General features: G+C 42.1%; 1 protein-coding gene across 4 annotated transcripts in view; it reads right to left on the bottom strand.

The window, feature by feature from the left end:
- Positions 1-8,651, bottom strand: part of RFTN1 (raftlin, lipid raft linker 1) — a 101,306-nt gene extending 92,655 nt beyond the window's left edge. Inside the window, exon 1 of one of the 4 annotated variants that reach the window (XM_026103766.2) lies at positions 8,632-8,651. Coding sequence is in view for 1 of the 4 variants with exons in the window: in XM_064506234.1 (XP_064362304.1) it covers positions 1,984-2,026 (43 nt within the window). In the remaining 3 variants the exon portion in view is untranslated. Of the gene's footprint in view, positions 1-1,983; positions 2,042-4,844; positions 4,972-5,122; positions 5,517-8,631 lie in introns of those variants that run through there. The other 3 variants (XM_064506235.1, XM_026103765.2, XM_064506234.1) reach the window with 3 other exon arrangements.
- Positions 8,652-17,188: the final 8,537 nt, after the last annotated feature.

Here is a 17,188-nt window from a genome sequence, read left to right as displayed (position 1 = left end):
AAAGAAGAACAAGAAGCAAAAAAGAATATCATGTAGTTGACTGTTTATTTTCTTGTTAATAATTGTTAAGGCCCCAGGATTCCTTTTCAACAGGAAAAGGGCACAAAGAAGAGAAGAAAAAGCTTGCCTTCTATCTGATTTTTTTTAAAGAAGTGAAGCTAATTTTCTGCTGCATCTTCCCCTCCATTCATGTAACTCCATAACAATTTATCTCCAAGAAATAATAACGAATATTACACTGAAAAGTAACAGAACACATGGCTAATGGAAGCTTGAATAGATTATCAGACTAAGTAATTTAAGGGATGTTTATCAACTAAGTATACATTGGCTAAACAGTTTATTTCAACTGTATCAATATCATGGAATGCATTGTGTCAACTACTACTTACAGGCACCATTTGAAAAGGCTTCCTAAATAATTCTTTTAAATATATATAAAATCGAAGTCAGCTGCTAAGGATACAGTATTAGAGTGAACATTCAAATACTAATACAAGTGCAATAAACTATCAAACTGAAATATAAACAAGGTAATTTTAATATTTACGTTACAATGGCATCCAAAGAAAAGGTGCTGTATAAGCAGATTACACTACTGTCAGCTTGTTTTTGAGAGCAGTTAGAACAAGCTAGCTTTCATTAACACATACAAATGTGACTAGCGACCTCAGAGTAGTGACCTCATTTTGTAAGCTTTGTCATGAATTATTAATTTCTTTTTTAGAATACGAATCATAACTTCTAAGTTCCTTCTAAAAAAGGAACTTCTAAAGTTCCTCTCACAAAATCATGGAAGACAGTGCTCCTATTGGCGAGTTCACCAGCTGGGAAACAAGGTATCTGCACTACACTGACAGGTTTTCTCTCTTGATTTCAGTAACTGCTTTCGCCTTGGCTCTTCCTTCAGTGGGCAATGCTTAGCTGCCTTACAGGGATGCTACAAGGCTTTTACAAATAATTGCAGGACTTCACATTTGCTGTGGAGTAATGACACACATTTATTTTCTTAAACCCTCACTCCTGCAATCCTGACCTTCCCATTTTCAAGATAATAACCACTTCATGCTCAGCTCAGTTCACTTGCTGGCATACGCTCACTTAGTTCTTGCATCCTCCCCAGCCTGCAGAATACCAGAGTGTTCAGTCCCCCACTCCACTCAGCCTCACACAAATCACGAGACAGCTTGCAAATTATGGCCGAGTCCCTTGTCTAGCACAGTTCAAGCAAAGAAGCAGAAGAGTAATAACAAGACAAGAAAACGTCAGGCAGACGAGCAGAAATGAGGCAAAGGATTGGAGACACCAGACTTAACACACTGGATGCACAGGTAAGCAAAGAAAGGAGAACAGTACACCATGATGACCCTCTCCAGTTTCCCAGAATAAAGCCATGCTCCTAACGTATCTGTATTCCTCCCTTCTGGTTTACCACGCATATGCTTTTTGTGAGATTGCATCGCGAGGGAAATTCCTTACTGAGAGACACTGAACTGGTCCTTCCTCAAGAGTATTACCACACAGGTAACCATACAAGCATCTATTCAATAAATGCTGTGGGAATGGATGGGTTGTTTAAGTAACTAATGTTTACAAAGTAATCTGAAAGATTCTGAAAGATTTTCAAAATACAAGCAAAGTACTATGAATCAGCCTTATCAATTTCTGGAGGTCATAGCTGACCAATTTTTTCAACAGACATTACAGATTCAACTAGCAATATCAGGATTTTAGACTTACTGTTGATAAGTCTCTGCTTACAGAAAGATTGCTGAAAGAAAATAATCCCAGTTTTACTCTTCATGATTGATTTGGTTTAAATTAAATGGCAGAACAACCAAAGTATATTGCAATCAAGGTTTTCGATTTCAAAAGGCAGATCTGAAAAACTAAGGGAGCTCATCAGTGAGATGAACAGGAATGAAAAGCTGGAGGACTTGAACACAGAGGAGGTCTGGAACATGTTTAAATTACAATACTTACCTCTGCGGAACTTGTAACCTAAGGAAGTGACAAAAGACTTCATAAGAAGGTTTCCAGACCTAGCGAGATGAATTACCTAATAAAGAAGGAAAGGTAGAATAAGCAGAGAGCTTCCAAGGGACAGGAAAAATGCTCAGCAGAGAAAACTACGGCCTCAGATCAAGAAACCCTAGCATAAAGTGAAATGTGCCAGAACACAAGCCCAGTAAGACAAGCCAAAGATGCCACAGCCAAACAAAGGCAGAACTCAGATCAGAAGGCCTGAACTGTCTCAAACCAAGAACTCTGAGAACTGTCACAAGCAACTGCAGGTCCGATTGTTAGGACTAAAAAACAAGCAAACTACTGAACTGGGTTTGGTAGCACCTCCCAGAAAGACAAGAAAAGGCAGTGCCTACATAAAAGGAGGAGGAAAATTTAATTTAGTTAATTACAGCCTTGCTAGCATAGCCTCAAGAGTTTGCGAAGGCTTAGGGAAATTAAAAAAAAAACCATAGTAGTACATGAATAAATACGTGTGTTCACCAAAGTTAGAATAATACCTCTTTTTCACAAGTCATGAAGACAGTAAGGTCCCAGTATGCAGCGTGTCAAACAGATTCATGTTATCTCTGCAGCATATTAATAAAATATTGTTAGGTGATACCTTCATTGTGGTGTCTGCAATACTAGTCTTGGGGCTCAAGTCACTACTGCCCTGCATGATGCTCTCTGCTTTCCTCCTCGCTGTCCCAGGACTGCAGTGGGCAACACTACCTCTGCAGGCTCTGGGCTCCATAAACCAGGCACTGGCACCAGCAGCGTTTAACCCTCTCTCCAGAGGCACAAAGCTGGCTTGCATGCATGTGGCTAAAAAAGGGTGGGAGGAAGAAGAACAAACAGGAGCAGAGAGAACTGGTGGAAGAAAATGATAAGCATGCTGGCTTGGGGAAGAAATCCGAGGAACAGTAGGTTAGAGAGGGACCCTTGTTCCTAATCCTACCCACATCCTCCTATGATGCTTATTCAAAAGATGTATTACTTGGTAATATCACGATGCTTTCTTTCAGTACTGGTGTAGCAAAAGATTCAAATGTTACCACTCATTTCTAGAGAACAGCTTTAGATGACGTATTTATGGTCAGGATAAGGAAGTGTTAATACCACTGGACAAAGTACTGGCAAAATTTCTTCTGACGTACTGTAGCTGCACATGTTGAAGAAAGATACCTTCAAGTGGAGCAGGGCAGAAGTCTACTGAAATGCTAAGGAAGTCTAGAGATCTGCTCTTAAAAATGTAAGAGGAAACTAAAGCAGCTGCCTTTTTTTTTTTTTCCTAGCAAATTAAAGACTGAAAGGACCTGAGAGAAATATGCACAGGAACTTTAGATATGAAACCAACTTTCCTTTAATCTCACACCACTCTGAACCCACAGAAAACAGACACAAAAAACAGATACATTTTGCCATGTATGCACAGTAGATTCAAAGAACAATAAGACCATAGCAAAATGCAAATCTATACAGACTTGACAGTCCTATGCTCACTGCCTTTTGATGGATTGCCATAAAGTACAACTGGCAAGCTGACTGGGTGAGCGGTAAAGCGGACTACAGAGCCAGGTGTGAAGCTGTAGGACCTCACATGAAGTTGGAGGATGGAAAAAGGGTAATGTGATCATTTTTTTTATACTTCGCCAATTTGGATTTTTATTCTTTGAAAGGCTGTGGGTGCAGCTTTCCAACCACAGAATTTGAGACCACTTCATTACCAGTACATTTTACCCAACATGATATCTGTATTTCCCAGTATCGCAGCTCAGAACTCCCCTAGGTATTTAACCACAGCTGTACATAGTCATTCTGTGCTACACTCTCGCTCTCAGACCAGGGGAATGCCAGCATTCAAGAGGTGGAAAGCCCCTTGTCTAGCATAACTAACTTGAGGTTAAATTAGGTTCCTAAAATAGCTGTTCATTCTGGATACGTCTTTTTTTTAAAAAAAGAAAAAAACAAATTAAATACACAAATGTGGCCACTGATATTGTGAAAAAGAGTGTTATTGCCAATATCTTGTTATTAAATGCCAGAAGCTAAAGTTGACTGGATTCGTTAAAAAGAAAACATAAAAGCAGTTTTACATCAAATTTCCCCACATAAACTGGAGATTACCTATATCACGACAATGTTAATTATTTTTTTATTAAGTCAAAAAGCAGAGTAGAGTTTCATGAGGATAAAAATAGAACCAGCATGTAACTAGAGCGTAGCTGCCAAGCTTCAGTTGAAAACACTGAAGAACATTTGGTCAGGTACAGCTAAATCGCTGTTTTACACACACACTAGTCGTTTTAGCACGAAAGCCCCATCCAGCAGGAGGGTTTCAGCAGGGCGCCCACGGAGCGCGGCCGGGCAGCGCGCCGCAGCCGACACAGGGCAGAGCTCTGCCACCAACTACCTGACCGAGTCGGGAGTATCGCGGCGGAGCAGTAAAACCCATCCACCAGCATCCCCCCTCCCGAAACACGCGGCGTGCGAGCAGCAGAGACCCTGGCTGTTCCGACGAGGAGGGAGATGAGGCGACAGAGGGGTATTCCCTGCTCAGACGTGCGCTCGCTGCCGCCCACCCCCTCACCTCTCTCCTCAGATCACAATAAAAACGCACCGAAGCAGCTCACGGCCGTCAAAGGCCATATCCCGCCCTCGGCTGCGGGTCGCAACCGCCGGGACGGCGCGTCCCGCACCGCAGCCCCCTCCCCGCCCGCTCCCTGCGGGCGGCCGCGCTAACTTCAGCGCCGGCGAGGAAACCCGCCCGCCCCCGGCCCCGGCCCCCCTCGCCCTGAGAGCAGCCCGGCCGCGGCCGTGCGCGCCGCCCGCCTTACCGGGGAGCCGCCCGTATAACCGCAGCCCCGGCCGCGGCAGGGCCCCCGGGCGGCACCGGCACCGCACGAAGCTCCGCGCCCCGGGAGCCTCCGCGCGAAGCAGCAGCGGGGCGAAGCCGCCGCTCTCCCGGCGCGGCCGCGGGCAGCGCCCCCCGCCGGGCCGCCGCCTCCCCAAACTCGCGGGGCCGGAGCAGGGGGACGCGCCGCGGAGCCGCTCTGCCGACCCCCGCCCGCCCCTGCCGAGCCTGCCCGCCGCGCCGGGCCGGGCGAGGCGGTACCTGGCGGCGGGCGCGGCGCGGCGCTGCTCGGCGGTGCTGCAGGACGCCCGGCGGGCGGGGACGGGCGGCCCCGCTGACAGCGCTTCCTCCGGCTGCGCCCCCGCCCGGCGCCGCGGCGAGGAGGTGCCGGGGCAGCGGCTCCGCCGCCGAGCAGAAAGTTTGAGCGGCGCAGGGCGGCGGGCTGCGAGCTGGCGGCGGCGCTGCTGCTGCTGCTGCTGCTGGAGGCGGCAGCGACACGCCTCCGCAGGGCCGGGCAGCTCCGCGCCGAGCCCCGCCGGCCTGCGGCCGCGGCCACTTCCTCTTCCTCCGCACCGCGGGGCTCACCCCGCGCCCCGCCGAGGCCGCCGCCGCCGCCGCCGGGCGCCTCCCAGCGCGTCGCCGGGGCGGGGGACGGGGACTGCTCCGCCCTTCGGCCGGGGCGGGAAGGGCCCCCACGCCGCTCGCCTCCTCCGCGCCCGTCTCCCGCCCCCAGTCTGCCCCGCGCCCCCCGCCGCCGCGGCAGCTTTGGGCCTTTCCCATCCTCTCCCGTCCCGCTCTGCCGGGGGAAAAAGGTGCCTCGCTGCATTAACCCCCCCACCTTTGCATGGCATCCGGGCTCACCTCCCACCCCGCTAGCACAGGCACAGCCTCAGGGGCAATGCAGGTGGGAAAGGACCCCAAGGAAGTCTCCATTCCACCCCTTCTGCTCAAAGGAGGGGTACAAGCCAGCTCTCGTAAGCACCCTAGAACCAAAAACCATGCAGCTTCTTGGGGCTGGCTCTTCCGCTGCTCAGCTGCCCTCAGAGTGGAAAGGGTGTTCTGTGTATCCCATCCAAACTTCTCCTGGTGCAGTTTCTCTGTCCTCTCTCATCCTCCCACTAAGCACACCTCAGTAAAGAGCCTGCATGCTCCTCAACACTAGGGGGCTACTATCAGGCCCACCCTAAAGCCCTCTCTTCTCTAAGCGAACCAAGCCCAGCTCCCTGAGCCTGTCCTCACAGAGGAGCTGGGTGGCCACTGCTGAGGAAGCACAGAAATAGTGGGCCAGGACAAGGTGGGTGTAAATAAACTGTCCTATCATGACAAAGGTGTTAGGGACTACAGCTGTCCACTTGTTGCTGCCCTCGAGGCAGAGTGTGACCCACTAACCACAACCCTCTGAGCCCAACTATGCAACCAGTTTTCTACCCACCTAGCTGTCCACCCATCCAGCCTATAGTATCCTAAGTTGACATGGGAAGAGGGTGGAATCTTCAGTTGTTGGGGACCCAATAAACCCAACATAAACCCAACTTCTCATCATGACTGTTGAACAAAAAACCCAAGCAGCCACAATGTCACCCTTAGTGGCCTTTCCCTTGATCCTTACTCACTCAACCAGCCTGCCATCTGTCCTGTGCAGGAGCCCCTACATTCCAACTGCTTTTTTTCAGAGAGCAAACCTCCCCCTCACCTTCCCCACTTGTCTTTCATGAGGTGCTTACATGCATCCAGAACCCACCCTGGAAAACTAAGTCTGTAACTTTGCTCACTGCCTTCAGACTTCCCTCCTACAAGGCCAGAAACTTGTTGAGTAACCCTTGAAACTCCCTCGATTAATCCTGAAACTGCTTCAAATCTTTGCCCCCTGCAGACACAACATGGAAGCACGCTTCCTGCACTTTTCCCACTTAAGAAAAACCTTTCTCCCTACAGTGGGTGTGTTAAACAAATGCAATTGCTATGTAAAGATATACTCAGTAAAAGCCACATTAGCATCTAAATTCCTTTATAACTACAACTGCAGAATATTTCAGTAAGAGGTTGCTATTGTGATGGATGAGATCTATTCACAACTACCCTCTCCACTTTCCCCTCAAGTTCTGTGGGAGAACATAGAAATTGCTCACAGCAATCTCTGTCCAAGTCCTCTTAACACACAACCATCAGCATGGGCTAATTACAGGTCAGTAGCCTAAAGCATTACATCAAAATACACTACATCTTTGAAGGATGGCATGTTTGAATAAAATAGCAAAAACTACAGATGTAGGCAGAAGACATCATGGGGAAAACAAGTTGACAGTTTTCAATTACAAAGTATCAAAAGTGCATTTTGTACAATAACTTTATTTGTCCATCTCTTCTGTATTCAACATTTCTACCTCCTTTTCCTCCCCCTCCCCCTTTTTTCTTTTAGCATTTGCACTGTTTTTCCTCCATCCTTGTCTCTGTACTCATCATTTTTCCTCCACTCAGTGGTTTCTGACTGTATGAAAAAGCAGCATGCAGTCCCATCAGGGTGCCATGCAATTGTGCTGTTTTTCCTCGTACTACTGTTAAAGCATATGGGGAAGGATCACTAAGCATGTGGGTAAAAAGTGAAAGTGCAGCTTTCCCTGTGTTGTTATAAGCACATCAGGTCACAGATTGCTCCAGAATGAGCATCCTGGGCAGCAGAGCTTGACACCACAGGACCAGCAGATCTACACTGCAAGGGCTGAATTTAAAGGATGTCTGACAACATTAATGACTGTTGCGGTGGAAAAGCCTTCTCCAATACAGAAAGGGACATCAACATTAGAGACAGTATTCCCTTGTGATTACTACTTTATGACAGTCTGGGTTATCATATACAAGTGAGAAATCTACTTTCAGATTTCATGTTTCCAGTGGGTCACATAACAGACCTAGACACTAAGAACTATTTTGCTACCCACTTCATAGACAGTAACTATCAAACATACGTCTGAAAACTCAAGAGCTATCAGATACAAGGTATTTTGATGCACTGACTTCAACGAAGTTCCTCCACTCTATTTTCAAACATACAAACCATTTAAAAACACTTCTGCACTTTTTAACGGAGACAGAATTTCACCTAAAATCTTGTGTCAAAATTCCTATGAAACAAAAGAGCTCCTCTCCCCCTGCCCTGGACCATGAAAATCTTACTACAAAAGCAAAGTACATACCAGAATAACATCACCTCTACCAGCTAGCATCACCTCTTTAGGATTGTCTATGCAGAAATTCAAGACAATGAAGATAACTAAAGTGCCCTGATAACAGTACAAAAATTAAAGCACAGCATAAAATCTAAATGGATAGTGTAACTCTGAATTGTTTCCAGAATAATGTAAAACTACTAGTGAGACACAGTAAGATGTAAAGTTTCCATACTTTCAGATTATTTGCCTTTTATAACCATTTCATTATAGTTTTGATCTGACATAAAAGGAAATCTAGAACTAATTTAGTGCCACATGAAATATATATTAGATCAAAGAGGTTTAAGAGCAGCATTTTCTTCATTGAAAATCTGATCAATTGGAATACCAAAATAAGCATCCTAGACATGGTTGTTTATGTATATATATTTCAGAATAATAATTTAGTGCAAAACAAGATAACTCATTAACTAAACAGTTAAATGGTTGTTACAGAGCAGTATTTAACTATAAGCAATTTAACAAGTGTAAAGAAACTTATTACTTCTACCAACAGCAAGATGCTGCCCCTAGAAACCCCATTAGGAAATAATTGTTTACCTCAGAGTCGAAGTGCTTTGATAAAATTTGTTTCTATTCAGTGTAATCTCTTGTAAAGCCATACATTTATTAGTGCAGAGCTCTGCACCCTCCTGTATCAGGAGTGATCAGGTTTTCCATTTGCACTTTGTAGCTCAGTGAGGAACTGGGTAAAGTTCAAAGCAAGTGTAAATTGCTATTGCTAGGGCAAGTGAAGAATTCTGCTTTGCCAAATACCTGCACTCATTCTGGCACCAGGGGAGAGGGTTACACATTGTAAAAAGCAGTGAGAAATCACAAGCACAGGATTTTTCCTCTCATCCAAGGCTCTTCTAGTTATGCCCTCAACTGGTTATTCCAAGCTTTTAGGCAGTAACTGGAAGATGCATATAAATGTATGCAATTCACTTTTATTACAAAACTCAATAGAATGCCATTTACCACCCTTTGCACTACAAAGGAAGGACTGACTTCTTTTAACATTCCAGTGTTCAAAAGAACTACATCCTGGTTTCCCAGTTTTGCACAGTAAAGAGTATGAAAATATTTACAACTGATTTAGAACAGAAGTGTATCTTCAACCATCAGGTGGAATTTATTAATTTTTACTGTCTGGAAGTGACAGACACCTGAAACTTTCTCTTGAAGAAGATTCAACTACAACATTCATTAAAAAGTTAATCAGAAATAGAGATCTTTAGACTACAACTAATAGTTTTATTTACCACCTATCACCCTGCAAAAGTGTAATAAAATCTCAGTATAGTTTTATGTAAGAAACCCAGATAGACAAGTCACTTAACATATTTTGGTCATTTATTATTATTTTTCATTTCAAATCTCTAGTACAAACTGCTATGAAACAGCTCTTAAAGGGTCAGATTTTTTCTTTGTTTTTTGAAGCAGCTGTCTTTTAGATTTGTATTTTGGACACTGGTAGAAATTGCCTCTGTTTTACCAATGCTAAAATATACTATTTTGTGCTCATACCTGTTTCCACCTTGATTTATGATATGGATTTATGATCATTAATTGTGTATTTGGGGAAACATTCCTTTAGCTTTTCCACAATTCTTTAGTGTAATGCAGCATGCCATCATGGCAAATTTAAGCAAGGACCTGTAGTTTTCTGGCCTGTCTTGTTTTAATTTTTTTCCCCTGAAGACTCTTGCAGTCTGAGATCTTGAGTGTTCCGTAGCTTTCACAGCAGACTTGAGTCATCAGCAGGCTGAAGCATTCAAGGCCCAGAGCCAATAAGCTTAAGTAGAAGAGTTTTACTTTAGATTTAATTTTTGATCAACTACTTCCTACCCCCCAAAGGGTTTAATTTTTGATCAACTACTTCCTACCCCCCAAAGGGTTTTATCAGGTTTTAATCAGATCTAAGCCAAGGCTTTTCAGAAATACCAGGAAACTAAGTTCTGCTACCTCCAATCACACAGAGCCAAGTCTGAATAAAAAAACATGGAGGAAGGTGGTCTGTACTGCTGCTAAGGAGATAGACAATGGTACCAGTCCCTTTTGCTGTAGCAGTGGTATAACCCCTACTGCCCCAGCAGCAACACAAAGGCTGATGTACACACAGCAGCAGCTGCTACTTCTAGTTTTCCAGGGCTCCAGGATAGAGAGCAGGCCAACAGCTAATACCTACTCAAACTCTTAGATCAGTTTTAGCCCAATTAGTATAAACTTGTTAAAGCTGAGTCAAATTCCATCTCCAAAGATCATAAGAGTACCTCTAACAGGATCTATCACTACAGGATGTTCAGTGGCACAGAACATTTTATTTAAAGCTTTTATCCATTTGTAGGCAACTCCTAGGAGCTGCAGAGCCAGATATAATTTAGAATTATTTTTTTTGTTTTAGAAACCTTGGCTAAAAGATAATACCATCTTTGCAAACTTAGAATCCATTTATAGCCATAGGTTTCTGAAGAACGTACCAGTATGTATGTCTTAATCAGTATCAAATAGGATATACTTCTGCAGGAGTGAGAGGGAAGCAACAAGTTATATTTGAGAATGACTGAAAATTCACCTATTGAATTCATCCTTGTTTTTCTTAAATGGAGGTCTCAGTACACATTTGATAAAAAGTATACAGATTTTACATTCTCTTTTCATTAACTATCCAGGTCAAATCCCAGCTGCAAAAGAACCTTCAGAGAGAAGAGATACTGCATCCTGAAGTTGTTGCATCTGAAATACAGCTGGCCAGAAAGCAGAGAGTCTGAGATTTATTACTCTACCAAGTTAGTATTAAAGAAGCTCTCACCAAAGCTGAGGGAAGCAAGGGCCACCTTTTCCCATGATAAGGGCCAACTCACCAGTTAGAGAAGGTAACTGCTTGCAGCTAACTACTTATACAAGCTACTTCTTGCATCTCAGTTCTCATATGTAAAAAAAAAAAAAAAAAAGGACAGCCATATTAATTGCTGTAAGGTGATTTAAAAGCAAGTGAAAGCCCTATATAAGAGCTCAGCATGTAACAGGAGCCAGTGCAGAAGGACAAGTGAGGCTTAATGCTAGAATATGATAAATGAAACAGTAAGTTCCGGAGGGAGCTGGAATATCTGCCTCTTCCTTTCTTCTTGGAATATCCAAATCAAGCACTACTCAGTACCATTAGTAAGGAGTTATGTATCTGTTCACACACATTTCTGCTTCTTAAAAATCCCAGCAGTTCAGTAGAGCATCATCACCAACCAATAAAGTTTTCCTGTTAATTTCTCAGTTGTAGTAAGCTAATTGACATGTAATGGAAAGTAACTGTCAGAACTTCGATTGTTTTACATCTTCACCTACCAAATACCTGGCATCCAACCGTATGACCTTATCTAATACTGAGAAAGTCAACTGACCTTCCCATTTGAGTAAGTCTTCACTAACATGAATAAGCAATGGACATAAAGATTCTTGAAATGACAAAGATTCATGAACTTTAAACATCAGTCTGTATCTCTGTGGTAGGTACACAGATAAGCTACTGCACTGAAAGATCACTCCATAGGTTTGCAGCACCCCAACTGTTCCAACAGCAAAAACAATGACTATACCAAGTCAGAGACAAAAAAGGGTTACTTCATCCAGAGACCATGAGAACCTGATTCTAGCACTGTCATTAGTAATGTCTTATGGACATTACTAATGCTCCATTTCAATTTGAATATTTCAATTTGAACATATACTGCATAAATAAAGTTCCAGGGGAATTCAGCACTTTGTAACAATCAGGAAAAAAGTGGTAGATATTTTCTTAAGCAGTTTCCTGGTCTACTCCCTATAGAAGAAATACATATATTTAGGGATTGGGAAGGAAGAAACAGCAGCTTGGTACAACCTACAATAAGATTTGTAAAATGCAAGGAATCATGCACACTGGTTGAACAGAACACATTATATGATACTAAAGCTCAGAACAGGAAATTGATCTCAAATGAAGCCAACTGCCAGACATGCAGCCATGGTAAAGCCAAGTTTAAGAACTAAATCATAGACTGTAATCACTAAGTGAACTAATGAGACAGGCCTGGACAAATAGCTATTAACTGCTGGAAAAGATGTTCTAAAAATTCATTCAACAGAAATTGCCTTTAAAGAGGTGACCCACATGGAACAAAAGCCTAGTGGGCATCTTGTTGACAGTAAGCAGCAAGAGAATAGAACCCAAATCTAACTACATGTCACTTTATTTTCCAGCATGCAGATTGAAAGAATGGTGAGGCTACCTTCAAGCTCCAGAAACTCAGGGCAATCTTTGTTTAATAGTTTGCAGAACAACAATTCCAAGTTCCTAAATGCTTCCAGCATTAGACAGTAGTGTTAAGAACAGAAAGAGAGCTATTAAATACTAGCAAAGAAGAAAGCCATAAAAGAAAAGTGAACAAAGCTTCTCATTCAAGTAGTTCATGTCCATTAAGTTAAAAGCAGCAGCACAGTCCAAGAATTTCCAGTTAACAGTACTCCCCTTACAGGTTATTAGTGTAACCGGAACAAGTGTTAAGACCCTTGAGAAAATGCATCTCAAAGCAGCTGTGATGCTTTAAACAGTCCTTACTCTGATGTCATCCTTTTTTACCCCAGAGCTCAAATTCTAAACATTGTTCAGGTTTGTTTCGTTCTGGGGGTTTGGGTTTTTTTTTTTTTGGGGGGGGGGGGGGGGGGGAATTAACTGGAGACATTAAGACTTCTTGGTCACAGTTAGATCAGATCTATAGCAGTTTCAATGCATACACATGCCCAAGATCCAACTTAAGTACCCAAGGAACAGTATTACAAAGGACTGAAAAAACAAACAAGATACTGTGATGCATCTCAGAAATGCGACATTGCTGATACACTTGAGCAAGCCAGGATAAAGTCCTAGCCTGAGGAAGGAGGCTGCACAACTGCACAGACATCCCTACATTCAGGACAAGTAATAAAATGTGGTACTGAGCAACAGTAGCTAAGGCAGGGGACTACTACCTTGAGTCTAGGTGATCTGTCAATACCCTCAAGCACTTAAAACACCCTTGGAAATATCTAGCCTGCACAACGCATGTAGTCAAGATGAAAGGCTAAAGATTCTCAATCAGCTATTTAACAGTCAACTTGTTTGTAGCACAAGAACACCTGAAGGTAAATACAGGAACTTTGGAAAGCCTCTTGAATTTTGTAAGACCTGTATCAGTAAGTGCAAGAAAAACTTTTGCACATGCAGCAATAATGCATTAAAAATGCACAGCCAGTCCTCCAACAATCAGGAATTCACATGCTCAACTGAAAACCAGTTAGGGATTCATGATGTGTAGGTGAAAACCTGCTTAGAGCGTATCTAAGAAAGTTACTGTTGATTATGGCAATATGATATTGTAAGACTCATGTATACACAGTAGTTCAGTACCTGCTGGACCTCTGCTCAAGCTTGTCTGACAAAAAATGTCATTTAAGTGACCCAGTACTTACTGAATGGTTAAGTAAATTCTAATGAATTACCACGTCCCCAAATTTAGGCCCTCAGGTGAGTTGCACATGAACTGTGCATTATGAATGCATTAACAGGTTTTATGTGCCAGAAATACTGTATTTGCCTGAGCTGCTTCCTCTTAAGTTTTAAACTACACAGGCCTAAAACTCTTTAAACACTGCTTTACCCTCCACAGTAAGATGTGCAAGACATTTTATAGTTCATTAGCTGATCCAGTTATGCAACAGAAGTAACTGAAAAGCAATGTACTAATCAGTGAATGTACTAGTACAACATCTAACTAGAGTCCTAAGCTACAGTATAAAGAATGAACAAAAAGCACTTTCTGTAACAGAGAAATACAGTCTATATACTCCATCTAACTAGAAGTGACAGTTTAGGAGAAGACTCGCCTTCTCCAGAGACTGCTCCGCTGTCAGAAAAGCATGAGCAGGAGAGCTAAGCAGTGGTCTTGCACAAATTTTGAAAAAAGAAAACTGATCTAAGCACTTCTATTATGAAAATGACTTCAGTATGTATTGAACAGCATTAAACTATCATCTGTGACACTAAAAACTAAAAGCTAACAGCACTGAAGAAAAACTGCTTGAACACATGGCAGATTAACAAAGGAAGTGACTGGCATTAGAACAAAGTATCACCATATAAACACAACAAAACATAAGTTTGTGTGATGTTATCTATACACTTAGGTTACACTGAAGATTTAAGATTTTAGTTGCAACTTCTGTAGCTCTTACTGTAATAGCAGAAGCTGACGTTTTCTGCACCCTATTTTGGTTTTCTAGGATCAGAAATAAGATACAAAACTTGCAATGCATTCAGGGAGCTGTATTTGCTCTCCTAAAAGGAACAGAGCATTAAGTTCCATCCTTAGCCTTACAAAAAAGTTAAATACATTCTTTAAAGCATATGAACCCTTATCATCATAGTTTTAAAATAAAGGAAGAAAATGCTAGTGGTATTTGTGACTAGGCCCAACAGCTCCATCTTCCCTTTATCACTAGGTATGAAGTACAGCATACAGGATGTAAGGGCAGATCAGAGTCTTAAAATTCAGTATCAAAAGACAAGTTTCTTAAAAGGTGAAACAGACCGGCTGTAGTTCAATACTCCATCCTCCACTTCAGGGGAAAGGAAGCAGAACTCTGCTCCTGAATAACATAGTACAAAGATTCTCCCCGTCTGCTCAGTGCTCCTTGCAGCTAGAAGGGGATATCTGAGCTGAAAATCCACTCAGCCCAACAGCTTCCATGCTTAAAACTGAAGACAAAATTCTGTCTTGAATTACATTTGAGATCTCTGTTTTCCAAGTTGCAATTTATTCTTTTCAAAATAATGAACATTACTGTAATACAATTGTCCCATGCTCAGCTTGTACATATGTGAGGGAACAGACAAAAATTTCAGTGTTGGCTGTAATGTGCAGCTTCAAAACAGTCTGGCTTGGGATAGTGTAATATGTTATCTGCTGCCAGAACACAGACCCCTGCCACTTGCATTAAGAGACCACTCCAATAGCTGTAACAAGACCTGCTGCAAGAACTTAAGCATCAAAATGCAGTCAGAGGGGGCATTAACCACGTATGTCCCCTTCATCTGTTAGGGAGAATCTCATTCAGAAGATATTTTCATCATATGTGTCAGAACTTCCCTAATTTAACTTGTCTAGATCCTACTTATGGCCTCAGGAACAGCTTCCAGCTCAGCATACAGGAGAATGTTTTTGGCTGGTCAGGCAACAGTTATACATCACTAAAAACTACCATGCACACAATTCCATGTACTTTTGGAAAGCTTTAGGTTACAGAGTATAATCTACTACTGCCTTCTTTTTAAGCAATTCTATCACAGGAATTTTTTTTTTTTTTAATAAAAGTTTGAATGTTTTTCAGAACACTAAGTATGGGAGAACAAAACCTGTCAGAGCAGCCTAGTGGTCTATTAAAGAAGTTTGCTTTGTTTTTTTTTTTTTTAAAGCAAAAATTCAGCAACAATTTACTTAAACTATGAGTAACTTGTAATAAAGGCAAGCAAGAGCCAGGATGAAAGCATATTTGGGTCATCTAGAAAGTATAATTCCTTTTATTACTGCACTCCATGATATTGTGATAGAATATTCTAGCACAGCCTTGCTACTTCCCTCAATATACACCAAGAGGAAGGAATAAATAGGCCTCTTTCAGCTCAGAAAACCTAAGCCATAAACTGCTATAAGCTGAGCATGTTCTTGGGATCCCTGTTCTTGCCTTGTTTTATATTCTATAAACATACAGGTTACGAACAATAGCCTACAATACTGAACTAGATAAATCTTTGACCTTAGTTTTTAACTAAGATTGTGCAAGGGTTACCAAGCATAGAAAGTTAACAAAATACTACTGCATTATTCTTTGCTTCTTCACTGATGTTTTTACAATAGCAACTATTTAAGTGGATCCTGATTTTTTTGAATCTCACTGTTGGCTTACAGTACTTCAATTTGTGTAACTTATCTTTCATAACATCTTGGAATAAAGAGTCATTTATATTTGAAAACATTACCCAAAGCAGCAAACATTTCAGAGAGCTTATAAGAATTCCCAAGGGCACACAGGCATAGCAATTGAAAAAAAATGTAACAATCCAAAACTTCTGTTAGAGGACATCCCCCCTCTGCAACCAACCTAGACAGAACCAGTCCTAGGAGGCACTGAAAACAGGTACCACATTAAGCACTGGCAGCAGGGGTAAGCCACACAGCTGAGTTCCCACTCACTGGGAAATCCTGGGTTCCATTCATAAGAGCAGAGATATCCATAGTGAAAAATCAAGCTGAAAGAAGTGGTCCAGATTCTTACTCATTTCAACCCTAGCTCCGCAGGAAAATAAAACACAGAAGCAGTCTGAGGTGAATACATTCAGAATATTGCAATTATTAAAAGATATCTGCTTGCTTTCTTATGTAAGCAAGCTTCTAATTCTTGGGCTGGTGGAATAGTAAGCCAGACTTAACTGAGAGCAGAAGAGAAGACCAAAAATTTCTGGCTTCTACCCCTTTGAAATACTGCAGAGTTCAGTTAAGGATCTGCTTTGTCCTTTAAACTATAAGCATTATGCAAATGAATACAGGAATTGGGAGGGGAAGGGATGGGGGTTAAAAATAAGACAAGAATTTTTCAGTTACGGAATACATTAGCATTTTAAACTTCCCTGTCCAAATTTCCTATGGTAGGCTTAGTTCTGTTCTGACAATACATTCAGAACCAGTGTCAAATCTGTATCAAACCTATCATGCTGTAACATGACCTTTGGTACTCTACACAAATAATTTACTGCACTTCTCATAGTTGTATTTTTTTTAATGCAGAAATGAGTTAGCCTACAACAAGAACTGCTACATTCTGCAATGAACAGCTTCTATCATATAAAGGAGAGGCTTTAGAGTCCCAGCAGGAAAACATTTTAAAAGTTATTATATTTGGTAGGTTTTTGTTAGCTTAATGCCCCACCTGCTGGCTGATGACTAAATTACATTGCAACTGTTACTAAAGAAGTCACATGCCGATTACTCTGCCACCAGTAGGTAACTATATGCTGTCATGGCAACTGGTACAATTCTATGCAGAT

Source organism: Dromaius novaehollandiae, chromosome 2, assembly GCF_036370855.1.
Source record: "Dromaius novaehollandiae isolate bDroNov1 chromosome 2, bDroNov1.hap1, whole genome shotgun sequence".
Taxonomy (NCBI): Eukaryota; Metazoa; Chordata; class Aves; order Casuariiformes; family Dromaiidae; genus Dromaius; species Dromaius novaehollandiae.
Note: the sequence above shows the minus strand (reverse complement) of the source record. Positions and strands in the feature narration are given on the sequence as shown.